Source organism: Mobula birostris, chromosome 5, assembly GCF_030028105.1.
Source record: "Mobula birostris isolate sMobBir1 chromosome 5, sMobBir1.hap1, whole genome shotgun sequence".
Taxonomy (NCBI): Eukaryota; Metazoa; Chordata; class Chondrichthyes; order Myliobatiformes; family Myliobatidae; genus Mobula; species Mobula birostris.
The window spans coordinates 179,334,003-179,349,909 of NC_092374.1; the positions used below are offsets into that span (position 1 = coordinate 179,334,003).

At 43.4% G+C, this 15,907-nt stretch overlaps 1 protein-coding gene across 1 annotated transcript in view; it reads right to left on the reverse strand.

Annotated features, from left to right (window-relative positions):
- LOC140198085 (uncharacterized) overlaps window positions 1-15,907 on the reverse strand; it is a 41,606-nt gene that overhangs the window by 17,390 nt on the left and 8,309 nt on the right. The window contains exon 2 of the mRNA XM_072258967.1: window positions 3,920-4,044. Coding sequence (XP_072115068.1) covers window positions 3,920-4,007 — 88 coding nt within the window. The 5' untranslated portion in view covers window positions 4,008-4,044. The remainder of the gene's footprint in view (window positions 1-3,919; window positions 4,045-15,907) is intronic.

A 15,907-nucleotide genomic window follows, 5' to 3' on the forward strand; every position in this document is an offset into this window, starting at 1 on the left:
AGACAAATTTATAACTTGGATTAAGCTACTGTACAGTAACCCTAGTGCTAAAATACTAACTAATCAGACCCTCTCGGAACCATTCAGTTTGCACAGGGGCACAAGACAGGGCTGTGCATTAAGTCCCTTATTTTTTGCGTTGGCCCTGGAACCACTGGTGGAGACTATACGTTCTCACCCCAAAATTAATGCGTACAATACAGAATATACTATCAACAAAATTTCCCTTTATGCGGACAATGTTTTGTTCTTTATGATGAAACCATATATTACTATTCCAGTTGTAGCCCCCTGGCCACCCTCAGGGTCGCTCGGCTTGCTGTCATCTAGGGAATTGCTGGAAATAGTCAATTTATTTGGCACTTTATCGGGGTGTAAGTTTAATTGGGGGAAAAGTGAATCATTCCCGGTCCGAGTAGAAGAACAGGAGGGTCTTAAACAACTTCCATTCAAAATAACCCCTGAGAAGTTTACTTCCCTTGGAATTGTAATAAACAAGAAGTATAGTTCTCTATTTGAAGCAAATTTTCTCCCTGTAATTGAAAAGATTAAAAAGAAAATAGAATTTTGGAAGACACTCCCAATTTCTTTAGTGGGTAGAGTAAATGCAGTCAAGATGATCTTTCTTCCCCAACTGCTCTATCTATTTCAGAACCTGCCCCTCTATCTTACCAAAATCTTTTTTAAAGGATTAGATTCAATAATTCTACCTTTTATATGGAATTATAAAACCCATCAAATTAGGAAAGAGCATCTCTGCGAGAATAAGACTAGTGGGGGGCTGGCAATACCCAACTTTATTTTTTATTTCTGGGCTGCTAACGTTAGCCATGTAGCATACTGGATAGATGAGACAGTTGTACTTCCCGGATAGCTCGAGATGGAGCATGAGGATTGCCTACCATATTCCATAGGGGCAATCATTATGTCCCTTATTCGGTTAAATAAAGCCTGTTATTGAGGCAATCCCATTATCCATAGCACCATACAGATGTGGAGACAAATGGGGAAGCATTTGAAACTCAGAACATTATATTTTCTTGTACCTATATCAGCGAACCCCTCTTTTATCCCCTCATGCATAGATGGGGCCTTTGATGCATGGCGAGAATTAGGGATATGCAGCGTTGGAGACTTATATATACGAAGGATTTTTGCGTCATTTTGGCAGCTCCAGGACAAATTCGGATTTTCAGGTATCTCCAGCTCAGACAGTATACAAGATCACATCTTTTTGGTTTTGAGATGGCGGAACCTGATAAATTAGATAATCATTTAAGATCATGTTTAGGGATAGAACACATCATAGCCAATCTGTATGATGCCAGACAAAACAAGTGTCATACAACAATGGATAATATTAAAAAACAGTGGGAAAAGGAGTTGGGTACAGAGATAGAGGAGGTTATATGGAATGAGGCTTTGGAGTATGTTAACTCCTGTTCCACCAATGTCAGGCATTGTTTAGTACAATTTAAAATCCTACATAGACTACATTACTCAAAAGAAAGGATTCATAAAATATTCCCAGAGGTGTCCTCAATGTGCGAGAAATGCAAGTCCTTGGAGGCAAATTTGTTACATAGTTATGCTTTATGTCCCAGGATACAAGAGTATTGGAAGCAAATATTTGAGGTCCTATCGAGGGTACTAAAGGTTCAGATACTACCAGACTCCATTTTAATAATTTTTGGAACTTCTGCGAGGTCAAATAAATTCCAGACTGTTCAGCAACAACTCCTGACCTATGGCAGACTTAATGGAAAGAAACTCATACTGATGTTTTGGAAAAAGGAGGAAACTCCATCACTCAGACAATGGCGGGCTGCATTAATAGATACTCTGCATCCAGAGAGGATAAGATACGTTATCAAGGACAGACTCAAGGAATTTTTAAAAATCTGGCAACCATTACTGTTGTATTGAGAAGAGACCGACAGCTGAACTAAGTGTGGGGGATGGTAGGACCTAAACAGCATATGTGGGAGGGGTGAGGGGAGGGTAGGGCTGGGAAGGGGAAAGGAGACGGGGTGGTAGGCTTTTTGCTCTCTCTCTCTCTCTCGTGACTTCTGACTGTGACTGTCTGTGTCCTTGTTTTAAAGATAAACAAGCTGAGAGTCAGTCAGTGAACAACATCATAGTCCAGCCTCACTGAAGTGCTCTTTTAAAGTGACAGTCCACTGCAAACGAAACCTGCGGGTTCGTAACAGTATAACATTCAGGACTAACAAAACCAATTAATTTACTGGTTTAGAACAGTTACTTTCCCTGCCAGAACATTCCTAATTGCCCCTCAGCCAACTGAGACCACAACTGCTCACCAGCCTGATCCCAAACAAGATCCTTGTTACAAACCTCTGTGGTGTGAATATCACTTATCATCTTGTTGCAAATAGAATCCAAATTGTGAAAATATGGGTGAACATTCACACTTATGACCACATGATGAAAGGAAGGCCATTCAGGCAGCAGTTGATAGGTCATGGGAATCTGCCCTGGAGGTTGTATCAGTGTTTGAACCTGAACTGCAGGGAGCACAGGAGACAGACCCTTCCAGTATCATAAGCACACATTTGCTCATTATTTCTCACCCTATTGGAAATCTTCCCCTTCTGCGTTCCATCTTTTCCCCACCTTCTCTGCTACTGAATTTTTGTCTCTCTTTAATTTCTGACAAATGATCTCTGGTCTGACACATTACTGCTTCAAATTCCCTAGGTGTTGCCTGACCTGTCTGGGCTAACACCTCACCTGTGGCCAGCGAATAGTTAACAATCTCTGTCTGGATCCCAGCAATCTCCTCCCTGCCTGCCTATGGAACACCTTATTAGATTAGCCATACTAATACATTGTACTGGAATTTCACCATCACAATATCTAATATTTTTGAACAACGTGCCTCTTCTTGGCGAATTCAGATGAGGAATAAATTTCCGTTTCGCTGAACATCTACGCTCTGTCCACCAGGGAAAGCAGGAACTCCCAGTGGCTGCACATTTTAATTCCATGTCCCATTCCCATTCTGATATGTCTATCCACGGCCTCCTCTACTGTCAAGATGAAGCCACACTTAGGTTAAAGGAACAACACCTTATATTCTGTCTGGGTAGCCTCCAACCTGATAGCATGAACATTGACTTCTCTAACTGCCGTTAATGCCCCACCTCCCCTTCGTACCCCCTCCCTTATGTACTTATTATTATTATTATTTTTCCCCTTTTTTTCCACTCTCTCTTTTTTCTCCCTCTGTCCCTCTCACTATAGTGGGCTCCCCTCCCCCTTTCTTTCTCCCTAGGCCTCCCATCCCATGATCCTCTCTCTTCTCCTGCCTCATATCCCTTTTGCCAATCAACTTTCCAGCTCTTAGCTCCATCCCTCCCCTCTTATCAATTTGGATCTCCCCCTGCCCTCCCACTTTCAAATCTCTTACTATCTCTTCTTTCAGTTAGTCCTGACGAAGGGTCTCGGCCCAAAACTTCGACTGTACTTCTTCCTACAGATACTGCCTGACCTGCTGCGTTCACCAGCATTTTTTGTGTGTGTTGGTTGAATAAATTTACGTGATCTGGCTCCATGGACAGTCCTTAACATCCAAGTTTTCCTGGATTTACTGAACCTGCCTTTCATCCTTTCGGAATACATTTGCTCTGAATTCTGATATTTCCCTTTAGAATGACTTCCACTTGTCTGATGGAGACTTTGCTGCAGGTAGCTGCTCCCAATGGACTTTGTCAGGTGTTATCTTATGATATTGAAATTGACCTTATTATAAACCAGCAATCTTAATCCTAGAGCATCCTTATTTATTTGCGTAACTGCTTTGAAATTTACAGAGTTCTTGTCAGAACCTTGTGGTTTGTAAACTGAATCTACCACACTGTATTGACCATGACTCTTTCATATGATGATCTTCCAATACCTGGGATCAGAGTATCTGACCGGCAGTCGTACAGCATTCCTAGCTGGAAAGGACGGCCCAGAGTAGCCAGTTCCATGACTTCACACATTCCACTGAGGGCTGGAAACTCAGTAATCACCTGTGATCTGAAATGGAAGATATAACAAAATATAGAAAGCTGAATTGAATTGACACACATAAGGCATGTATTGAATATGCCCCTGTTTAGGGATGAAATATATGGGCCACTTGGTAGCTTAGTACCAATGACCTGGGTTCATTTCCCACCGCTGTCTGTAAGGAGTTTGTACATTCTTCCCGTGATAATGTGGGTTTCCTCCGGGTGCTCCGGTTTCCTCCCACATTCCAAAGACGTACATGTTGGTAGGATAATTGGTCATTGTAAATTGTCCCATGATTAGGCTAGGGAATAAATCAGGGGATTTCTGGGCAGTGCAGACTCAAAGGACCGGAAGGCCTGTTCGGCAGTGTATGTCAGAATCAGAATCAGAATCAGGTTTATTATTAATGGCGTGTGTCGTGAAATTTGTTAATTTAGCAGCAGCAGTTCAATGCAATACATAATAGAGAAGGAGAAGAAAAAAATTAGTAATAATAAATAAGTAAATCAATTACAGTATATGCATATTGAACAGATTAAAAACTGTGCAAAAAATGGGGAACATATATATTTTAAAAGTAAGAAGTAAATATGAGGCCAATCTTAGAACCTCATACACTAAAATTTTGATAATCCCGTATTCAAAATACCAGTTGGGTGACATATGACTCACTCATTACTTCACCAGTCTTTGCCATCTGCAAGGTGTCTAATTGTGAGGCTGTGCTAATTTTACTGTCGCTGCACACAGGGTATGTGGGCAGAGCACAGGTCTGGCGTGTGGACCAATGATAAGGACAGAGTGTGTATGAGAAGCCCAGCTCCAGAGTGTGGACCGGTGGTCCTGTGTGTGGACAGAGCTGGGATCTGGAGCTGGAGCCAGGATGCTGAATGTGGGCTGTGAGTGTGTACAGAGCCAGGGTCTGGAGAGTGGGCCTGAAACATACCGGCTGAAGCTCACCAGGTTCTGCTTCCCAAGTTCCCTAAACCTCATTGAGTTTGAATACCTTTATTTGCATAATACATGAACTCACTGAGCTTAAAGCATTGATGGGCTTCATATTCTATGGAAAATAGTGAAATGGAAGTGGTAAGATACTAATAGGAGGAACATCCAATAGTAGGCAAAATCAGCTGTCCTGGAACCCCCAGCATGCCATGTGCTGGATTGTCTGTTTTACAGGTGTATCAATTGCTGAAAATTGAGAGGTAATTGCTGATTTATTTCATCACAGATTTAGGGAAATTGTGGCTGACAATCCCTGAGTAACAGTTTTATTCTGATCAGTTTGATCCAGGGGCTTTCTGGTTAATGGGTCCATCCCTTGGATAGAGTTTGTGCAAATTTTAAGGCACAGACTATTTTCTACATGGGGAGTGAATTCAGAAATCAGTCAGAGGTGCAAAAGGACTTGGGAGTCATAATGTGGGGTTCTAGTACAGAATTCCCTAAAGGTTAACTTGCAGGTTCAGTTGATAGTAATGAAGTCAAATGTAATGTTAGCATTCATTTCAAAGAGGACTAGAATATAAACGCAAGTATATTATGCTGAGCTCAATAAGGCATTGATAAGATCACAAGTGATACACTGCGAGTAGTTTTGGGCCCCATAAGGAATGTGGGCACTGGAGAAGGTTCACAGGTGGTTTATGAGACTGATTTGGGGAATGAAATAGTTAATGTATGAAGAGCATTTGACGGGTCTGGGCCTGTACTCAAAGGAGTTTAGAAGAATTAGGGGGATCTCATTGAAACTTAATGAATATTTAAGGGAGCAAATAGAGTGCACGTGAAGAGGATGTTTCAATTAGTGTGAGAGTCTAGGAGCAGAGGGCACAATGTCGGAATGCAAGGAGATCCTTTTAGAACAGTGATGAGGAGGAATTTCTTCAGTCAGTGGGTGGTGAATGTGTGGAATCCATTGACACAGATGGCTTTGGGGGCCAAAGCATTGGGTATATTTAAACCAGAGGCTGATAGGTCCTTGATTAGTAAGGGTGTCAAGGTTAAAGGAAGCAGGCAGGGGAATCGGAGTTGAAAGGGAAAATAAATCACCCGTGATTGAAAAGTGGACCAGACTCAACAAGCTGAATGACCTGATTCTGTTCTTATGTCCTGTGATCTTTGAGAGGATTCCAGGTTGTTGGCTGCTCAGAAGGATAGATCACATGGAATACAGGAAGATCTGGCTTACTGGATACACAGTTTATTTGATAGTAGGAAACAGAGAGAGATTGTGAAAGGTTGTTTCTCATTCCAAATGGCTGTAATTTGTGGTATACCTTGGTGGTTGACAGTGGGCATTGCTGTTTGTCATCTATATCAACAGTTTAGACATGTCTAAGACATGGTTGGTAAGGTTGATCATGACACAGAGGTTTCACACAGAGAGCAGTGGGTGCATGGAATACACTGCCAGCAATGGTGATAGAGGCTGAAACAATAGGCTCTTTTAAGAGACCCTTAGATAGGTACATGGAGCTTAGGAAAATAGAGGGCTATGCGGTAGGGAAATTCTAGGTAGTTTCTAGAGTAGGTTACAAGCTTGGCACAATATTGTGGGCCAAAAGGCCTGTAATGTGCTGCAGATTTCTATGTTCTACGACAACAAAATAGGTGGTACACTGGACAATGAAGGTGGCAAATAAGAGTTTTAATTCAAGTATGTGTGAAATGTTGTGTTTTGCAAAGTCTAATCCAGGTAGTAATTTCACAATAAACATCAGGGCCCTGGAGAGTGTTGTAGAGCAGAGGGGCCATGGACTACAAATACATGGTTCATTGAAAATAGAGGCACCGGCTGACAGGATGGAAAAGGCGGCTTCTAGCATGCTGGGCTTCATAAGTCAGGGGACCAGGTATAAAAGTAGGGAGAGCATGATACATTCACACAAGGCGCTAGTGAGCCAGCTCTGCTGTATTGTGTTCAGTTTTAGTCAGCCTGCTATTGGAAAAATGTTATTGAACCGGAAAGAGTGCAGAGAAAAGGATTCTGCCAGGATTTGGGGGAAATGAATTATAGGGGGAGATTGGACTAGTTAGGACATTATTCCTTAGAGTGTAAGAGACAAGAGGTGAATAAAATCATGAGGGGCATAGATGTTGCAAATGCGCTGAGTCATATTCACAGAGTTCTGGTGGGAAAACTTTAAGAGGAAATTGAGGGGTGACATTTTTGTGCAGATGGTGGTATTATTTTGGAATCAGTGCCAGGGGAGATTCTTTACTTCTGTCTGCACCACAGTCTGATCTCTAGGCCTCCTTTCTGGTTCCTCCGTGATAACTTGCATTGCATCTCCTCAGGTCTAGTCCCATCTGTAACTGACCATTATGGTGTTTCACCCCTAAAGCAACTTACTCAAAGTAATTAGATACATATATGCCAACAAATACAACCCAACGATTAATTTTCTATAATTTTCCAAAAGATTAATAAAGCTATAGAATAATAACCATAATATAATTAATACAATACTGCCCAATTTGAGCATTCAGCCAGAGTGCAGAAGACAACAATCTGTGCAAATACAAAAAAAATTAATAATAATAAATAAATAAGCAACAAATATTGAGAACATGAGATGAAGAGTCCTTGAAAGTGAGTCCATTGTTGGTGGAAATATTTCAATGATGGGGCAAGTGAAGTTGCATGAAGTTATCCCCTTTGGTTCAAGGGCTTAATGGTTGAGGAAGTTACTATTCCTGAACTTGATGGTGTGAGCCCTGAGACTCCTGTACCTTATTCCTGATGGCAGCAGCAAGAAGAGAGCATGTCCTGTGTGATGGGGGTCCGTAACAACATGAGAGAGGTCTGGAGTGGGATGAGGATCATCGCTGGGTTCCGGCAAACTAGCAACAGAGGAGCTGAAGGCAGTGTGGACAGGGTCAACGAACTTAACCTGTTCTTTAACAGATTTGACATTGTGGCCCCTGCCCATCCCCCACATGAGCCATCTGTTGTCGGCCCCCAGCCAGCACATATTCCACTCTCCCTTCCTACCCCTCCTTACAGTCCCCCACCCTGCTCTCATGACTATACCCCTTCCCCACATGAAACCACCATGGTGGGCTTCACAGCTGAACAGGTGAGAAGACAGCTGAAACGTCTCAACCCAAGCAAGGTTGCAGGACCAGATGGTGTCAGTACCAGGGTGCTCAAAGCCTGTGCCCCTCAGCTATGTGGAGTGCTTCACCATGTCTTCAACCTGAGCCGGAGGCTCCGGAGGGTTCCTGTATTGTGGAAGACATCCTGCCTCGTCCCTGTGCCGAAGACGCTGCGCCCCAGCGGCCTCAATGACTACAGACCAGTGGCATTGACCTCCCACATCATGAAGACCCTGGAGAGACTTGTTCTGGAGCTGCTCCGGCCCATGGTCAGGCCACACTTAGATCCCCTCCAGTTCGCCTACCAGCCCCAACTAGGAGTTGAGGATGCCATCGTCTACCTGCTGAACCGTGTCTATGTCCACCCGGACAAGCCAGCGAGCACTGTGAGGGTCATGTTTTTTGACTTCTCCAGTGCGTTCAACACCATCCGCCCTGCTCTGCTGGGGGAGAAGCTGACAGCGATGCAGGTGGATGCTTTCCTGGTGTCATGGATTCTTGATTACCTGACTGGCAGACCACAGTACGTGTGCTTGCAACACTGTGTGTCCGACAGAGTGATCAGCAGCACTGGGGCTCCACAGGGGACTGTCTTGTCTCCCTTTCTCTTCACCATTTACACCTCCGACTTCAACTACTGCACAGAGTCTTGTCATCTTCAGAAGTTTTCTGATGACTCTGCCATAGTTGGATGCATCAGCAAGGGAGATGAGGCTGAGTACAGGGCTACGGTAGGAAACTTTGTCACATGGTGTGAGCAGAATTATCTGCAGCTTAATGTGAAAAAGACTTAAGGAGCTGGTAGTAGACCTGAGGAGAGCTAAGGCACCGGTGACCCCTGTTTCCATCCAGGGGGTCAGTGTGGACATGATGCAGGATTACAAATACCTGGGGATACGAATTGACAATAAACTGGACTGGTCAAAGAACACTGAGGCTGTCTACAAGAAAGGTCAGAGCCGTCTCTATTTCCTGAGGAGACTGAGGTCCTTTAACATCTCCCGGACGATGCTGAGGATGTTCTACGAGTCTGTGGTGGCCAGTGTGATCATATTTGCTGTTGTGTGCTGGAGCAGCAGGCTGAGGGTAGCAGACACCAAGAGAATCAATAAACTCATTCGTAAGGCCAGTGATGTTGTGAGGATGGAACTGAACTCTCTGACAGTGGTGTCTGAAAAGAGGATGCTGTCCAAGTTGCATGCCATCTTGGACAATGTCTCCCATCCACTACATAATGTACTGGGTGGGCACAGGAGTACATTCAGCCAGAGACTCATTCCACTGAGATGCAACACATAGGAAGTCATTCCTGCCTGTGGCCAGCAAACTTTACAACTCCTCCTTTGGAGGGTCAGACACCCTGAGCCAATAGGCTGGTCCTGGACTTATTTCCTGGCATAATTTACATATTACTATTTAACTATTTATGGTTTTATTGCTATTTAATTATTTATGGTGCAACTGTAATGAAAACCAATTTCCCCCGGGATCAATAAAGTATGACTATGACTATGACTATGACTATGTAATGATGGATGCTGATTTCCTGCAACACCATATCTGTGCTGAATATAGAACAATTTTAAAATATCCCATCAGCCTGCACATCATCCACATCCCTCTGTTCACTAAACTGATGCCCTCCAGTATTTGAAATTCCCAGAAAAAGACTCTGACTATCTGTACTGCCCATAGCACGATACACTCCTATCAAGTCACCCATCAGCCTCTGAGAGTCCACACAAAGAAAAATCGAAGGACAACAAAGGGATAGTCAAGGGAAGAAGAAGAACACTTACAGGACTGCATTGAGTTAATTAACTAGATCATATTCAGGGATTCGTCTTTAGATCTGAATAATTGCCACAGCCTTCACTGACTTTATCGAGACTTGTGTGGGTAAGTGTGTATTTTTGAGAACATACTGAGTCTAACCAAACAAGAAGCCATTGATGCGAGGAAGGCGGATGAGTTGAGGGCATGGATTGACACGTGGAATTATGACGTTATAGCAATTAGTGAAACTTGGCTACAGGAGGGGCAGGACTGGCAGCTTAATATTCCAGGGTTCCGATGTTTCAGATGTAATCGAGGCAGAGGAATGAAAGGTGGGGGAGTGGCATTGCTTGTCAGGGAAAATAATACAGCAGTGCTCAGGCAGGACAGATTAGAGAGCTTGTCTACTGAGTCCTTATGGGTGGAACTGAGAAACAGGAAAGGTATGGCCACATTAGTGGGATTGTATTATAGACCACCCAATAGTCAGCAAGAATTGGAGAGCAAATCTGCAGAGAGATAGCAGGCAACTGCAGGAAACATAAAGTTGTGGTGGTAGGGGATTTTAATTTTCCATATATTGATTGGAACTCCCATACTGCTAGGGGTCTAGATGGTTTAGAATTTGTAAAATGTGTTCAGGAAAGTTTTCTAAATCAATATATAGAGGGACCAACTAGAGGGGATGCAATATTGGATCTCCTGTTAGGAAAAGTGACAGAAGTCTGTATAGGGGAGCACTTTGGTTCCAGTGATCATAACACCATTAGTTTCAACTTGATCATGGACAAGGATAGATCTGGTCCTAGGGTTGAGGTTCTGAACTGGAAGAAGGCCAAGTTTGAAGAAATGAGAAAGGATCTAAAAAGTATGGATTGGGACAGCTTGTTCTCTGGCAAGGATGTGATCGGTAGGTGGGAAGGCTTCAAAGGAGAAATTTTGAGAGTGTAGTGTTTGTATGTTCCTGTCAGGATTAAAGGCAAAGTGGATAGGAATAAGGAACCTTGGTTCTCAATGGATATTGCAACTCTGATAAAGAAGAAGAGGGAGTTGTATGACATGTATAGGAAACAGGGAGTAAATAAGGTGCTTGAGGAGTATAAGAAGTGCAAGAAAATACTTAAGAAAGAAATCAGGTGGACTAAAAGAAGACATAAGGTTGCCTTGGCAGTCAAAGTGAAGGATAATCCAAAGAGCTTTTACAGGTATATTAAGAGCAAAAGGATTGTAAGGGATAAAATTGATCCTCTTGAAGATCAGAGTGGTCGGCTATGTGCGGAACCAAAGGAAATGGGGGAGATCTTGAATGGGTTTTTTGCGTCTGTATTTACTAAGGAAACTGGCATGAAGTCTATGGAATTAAGGGAAACAAGTAGCGAGATCATGGAAAATGTACAGATTGAAAAGGAGGAGGTGCTTGCTGTCTTGAGGAAAATTAAAGTGGATAAATCCCTGGGACCTGACAGGGTGTTCCCTCAGACCTTGAAGGAGACTAGTGTTGAAAATGCAGGGGCCCTGGCAGAAATATTTAAAATGTCGCTGTCTACGGGTGAGGTGCCGGAGGATTGGAGAGTGGCTCATGTTGTTCTGTTGTTTAAAAAAAGATCGAAAAGTAATCCGGGAAATTATAGGCCGGTAAGTTTAACGTCAGTAGTGGGTAAGTTATTGGAGGGAGTACTAAGAGACAGAATCTACAAGCATTTCGATAGACAGGGACTTATTAGGGAGAGTCAACATGGCTTTGTGTGTGGTAGGTCATGTTTGACCAATCTATTGGAGTTTTTCGAAGAGGTTACCAGGAAAGTGGATGAAGGGAAGGCAGTGGATGTTGTCTACATGGACTTCAGTAAGGCCTTTGACAAGGTCCCGCATGGGAGGTTAGTTAGGAAAGTTCAGTCGCTAGGTATACATGGAGAGATGGTAAATTGGATTAGACATTGGCTCAATGGAAGAAGCCAAAGAGTGATAGTAGAGAATTGCTTCTCAGAGTGGAGGCCTGTGACTAGTCATGTGCCACAGGGATCAGTGCTGGGTCCATTGTTATTTGTCATCTATATCAATGATCTGGATCATAATGTGGTAAATTGGATCAGCAAATTTGCTGATGATACAAAGATTGGAGGTGTAGTAGACAGTGAGGAAGGTTTTCAGAGCCTGCAGAGGGACTTGGACCAGCTAGAAAAATGGGCTGAAAAATGGCAGATGAAGTTTAATATAGACAAGTGTGAGGTATTGCACGTTGGAAGGACAAACCAAGGTAGAACATACAGGGTAAATGGTAAGGCACTGAGGAGTGCAGTAGAACAGAGGGATCTGGGAATACAGATACAAAATTCCCTGAAAGTGGCGTCACAGGTAGATAGGGTCGTAAATAGAGCTTTTGGTACATTGGCCTTTATTAATCAAAGTACTGAGTATAAGAGCTGGAATGTTATGATGAGGTTGTATGAGGCCGAATCTGGAGTATTGTGTTCAGTTTTGGTCACCAAATTACAGGAAGGATATTAATAAGGTTGAAAGAGTGCAGAGAAGGTTTACAAGGATGTTGCCGGGACTTGAGAAACTCAGTTACGGAGGAAGGTTGAATAGGTTAGGACTTCATTCCCTGGAGCATAGAAGAATGAGGGGAGATTTGATAGTATATAAAATTATGTTGGGTATAGATAGAGTGAATGCAAGCAGGCTTTTTCCACTGAGGCAAGGGGAGAAAAAAACCAGAGGACATGGGTTAAGGGTGAGGGGGGAAAAGTTTAAAGGGAACATTAGTGGGGGCTTCTTCACACAGAGAGTGGTGGGAGTATGGAATGAGCTGCCAGACGAGGTGGTAAATGTGGGTTCTTTTTTAACATTTAAGAATAAATTGGACAGATACATGGATGGGAGGTGTATGGAGGGATACGGTCCGTGTGCAGGTCAGTGGGACTAGGCAGAAAATGGTTCAGCACAGCCGAGAAGGGCCAAAAGGCCTGTTTCTGTGCTGTAGTGTTTCTATGGTTTCTAACCTACCACTGTTGCAGTCGGAGGTTCCCACATGCTTCAAAATGGCAACAATCATACTTGTGTCCAATAAGAGTCAGGTGAGCTGCCTCAAAGACTCCCACTGTAAAGAAGTGCTTTGAGAGGTTGGTCATGGCTAGAATTATCTCCTGCCTGAGCAAGGACCTGGACCTGCTGTAATTTGTTACTGCCAGTATTGCTACCACTATTGAACTGTACTGCTGCTGCAAAACAACAAATTTCACAACATGTAGGTGAAATAAACCTGATTCTGATTCTGATACAGGTCCACAGCCGATACAATCTCTCTGACTCTCCATGCACATCGGAGAAGATTTATCCTGTGCCTAGTACATTGATGAAATACCAGGGGCTCCACTTCATTCAGAGCTGAAGGAGATTTGGTAAATCACCAAACACTTGCAAATTCCTACAGATGGAGAGCATTCTGCCTGGTTGCATCACCATTTGGTATGGAGGCTCCAATGCACAGGATCGTGAGAGGCTATCACAGACAGAACAGTCCACACCATCGAAGACACGCTGTCAGCATGAAATGTTGTTTCTCTTTCCTCTCCGTAGATACTCTGACCTGCTGAGCTCCTCCAGTATTTTGTCTTAAAAGTTGGTGTCTCAAGGCAGTGTCATCCAACATTAAGGAACCTCAACAGCTGTTTCATACCCTCTTCTCATTGCTACTAGTGAAGAGGAAGTACTGAGACTGAGGAACCACATTCAATGTTTCAGGAATAGCTTCTTCCTCTCTTCCTTCAGATTCCTGATCAAACCATCAATCCATGAACACAATCTCACTATTCCTCTTTTGCATTAGTTATTATAATTTATCATCATTTTACATGTTCTGGATTGATGCTGAAAAGCAATGAATTTCATGACCTATGTCAGTGATAATAAAGCTAATTGATTCATTTTGTCTGTTGCTTCAGATTCCAGCATCTGCAGTCTCTTGTCCATCCTGTAGAGGGCGACTGAATTCTCAGGCAAGCAGAGTAAAACAGTGAAAACAGGGAGACTATATTCCTCCTGGTAACAAAGATGAGGAGAAGTAATACATCATGATTGGCTGTTTGGAGAGAGTTTTCTTCCTCTATCTCTTGATTCCATCAGATACAAACAATATTCAGCTGCTTCTTGAATATATTGAATGATTTGACTTTAATTTATTTCATGCAGTTGAACTGAATATGTTCACCACGACCTTGGAGAGGAAATTTCTCTTAATCAATGTAAGATGATTAGAAAAAATGATTAAAATAGTGAAGACTATTTAAGAAAATATTAAGAATATTCTAGAGGGATATCAGGAAGGCAAAGAGAAAGTATGAGATGGATCAGGCTGGAAAAATTGAGGAAAATTCCAAGTAGTCTCTAACAATATAACCAACACAAGGGAGCTCAGGAGAAAGTTGCAGGTGGGAGTTTCAATAATTATATCTCCTCATTGTTTACCGAGGAAAACGTCATGGTTTTGTAAGAGTTAAGGGAAACAATGGGGCTGTATTGGTGGAAATTCATATTATCAGGAGGAGGTATTGGCAGCCCTACAGTGCTTTCAGGTGGATAAATCCCCAGAGTCTGACCAACAGCATCTCTGACGTTGTGGGAGGCTGAATAAAGAAACTGAAGGGGCTCGTACGGTAATGTTTTCTTTATCATTAGCCATAGGTGAAGTTTCCAAAGACTGGGGTACTCACTGCTGTCCCATCATTTAAGGTAGCAAAGGCAAGCGGGGGAACTGCAGACCAGTCAGTCTGATACGAGTAGAGCGGATGTCATGGAGGGAATTCTGAAGGACAGGATCTAACAATATTGGGATAGACAGTCTCATTAGGAGGAGTCCACATGGCTTTGTGCATGGGAAGTTATGCTTGACTGGAGGGAAATGGTAAATTGGATACATAACTGGCTTAGAGTTAAGAAGAGGGGTATTTCTCAGAATGAAGGCCTGTGTCAAGTTTCATGCCACAGGGGTCAATGCTGGGACCTTTGTAGTTTGTGATTTATGTAAACATTTTGGATGAAAGTGTTCAAGTCATGCTTAGTCTGCGATGAGACTAAGAGGTGGTGTGGTAGATCATGCAAAAGCCTATGTAAAGCCTATGAAATTACAAGGAATCTTGATGAGTTCAGCACATGGGCTGAAGTTTGGCTAATGGCTTTCAATCCAGGTAAATGTGAAGCATGGTAGTTGGGAGAGCACACCAGGAAGCGACTTACACGGTGACTGATAGGGACTTCGGGAGTGTTACAGATCGGCGGGTTATAAGAGTACAAGTCCATAGTTGACCAAAATCAATGTCATTTGCCATTTGGGTAGTGAAGAATGTATTTGGCTTGCTGGCATTCTTCGGACAGGGAACTGAGTATAGGAATTAGGAAGTTGTGTTGCAGTTACATAACGGTTTTCCGAGTCTGCACGTGGTTATTCTGTACAGCTTTGGTTGCCCTGCTATAGGAGTAAAGGGTACAGAAATTAATTACCAGACTGATGCCTGGATTTGGAGGCCTAAGCCACAAGGAAAAATTGTGAGGCTAGAAAAGATGGCACCAGAGTTTTTTGTAGACCCAGGTGACTTCTTCCAGTTTACCTGTGTACAGCTTCTTCTTCTTTTCTAATGTCTCTTTCTTCTTTCCAAAGTGGTTGGGGTGCTGTCGGAGTCTGTGATCTACAGCAGCAGCTCAAACTACGGTTCTCCATGGGCGATGGGTGCTCGTTCTTAGACTCACCATGTGGCCTGCTGATTTGATACTTCCGTGTGCGGCTGGACAGACATGTGCCTTTGGGGTACGGCCCCGTGAACAACCCGGTTCCCCACCGGGGTAGGAAGAGGGGGTAGAAGGAGTGGGGGTGAGGGAGAGTTGAAGTGGGGGGGGTAGTGTGGTGAGGGAGAGGGGGAGGGTGGATGAGTGGGGAGTGGGGAGGAGGGAAGTGTGGGGAGGAGGGGAGGGAGTGGGGGGTGGGGACAGGGGGAGGGAGTGGGGAGTGGGG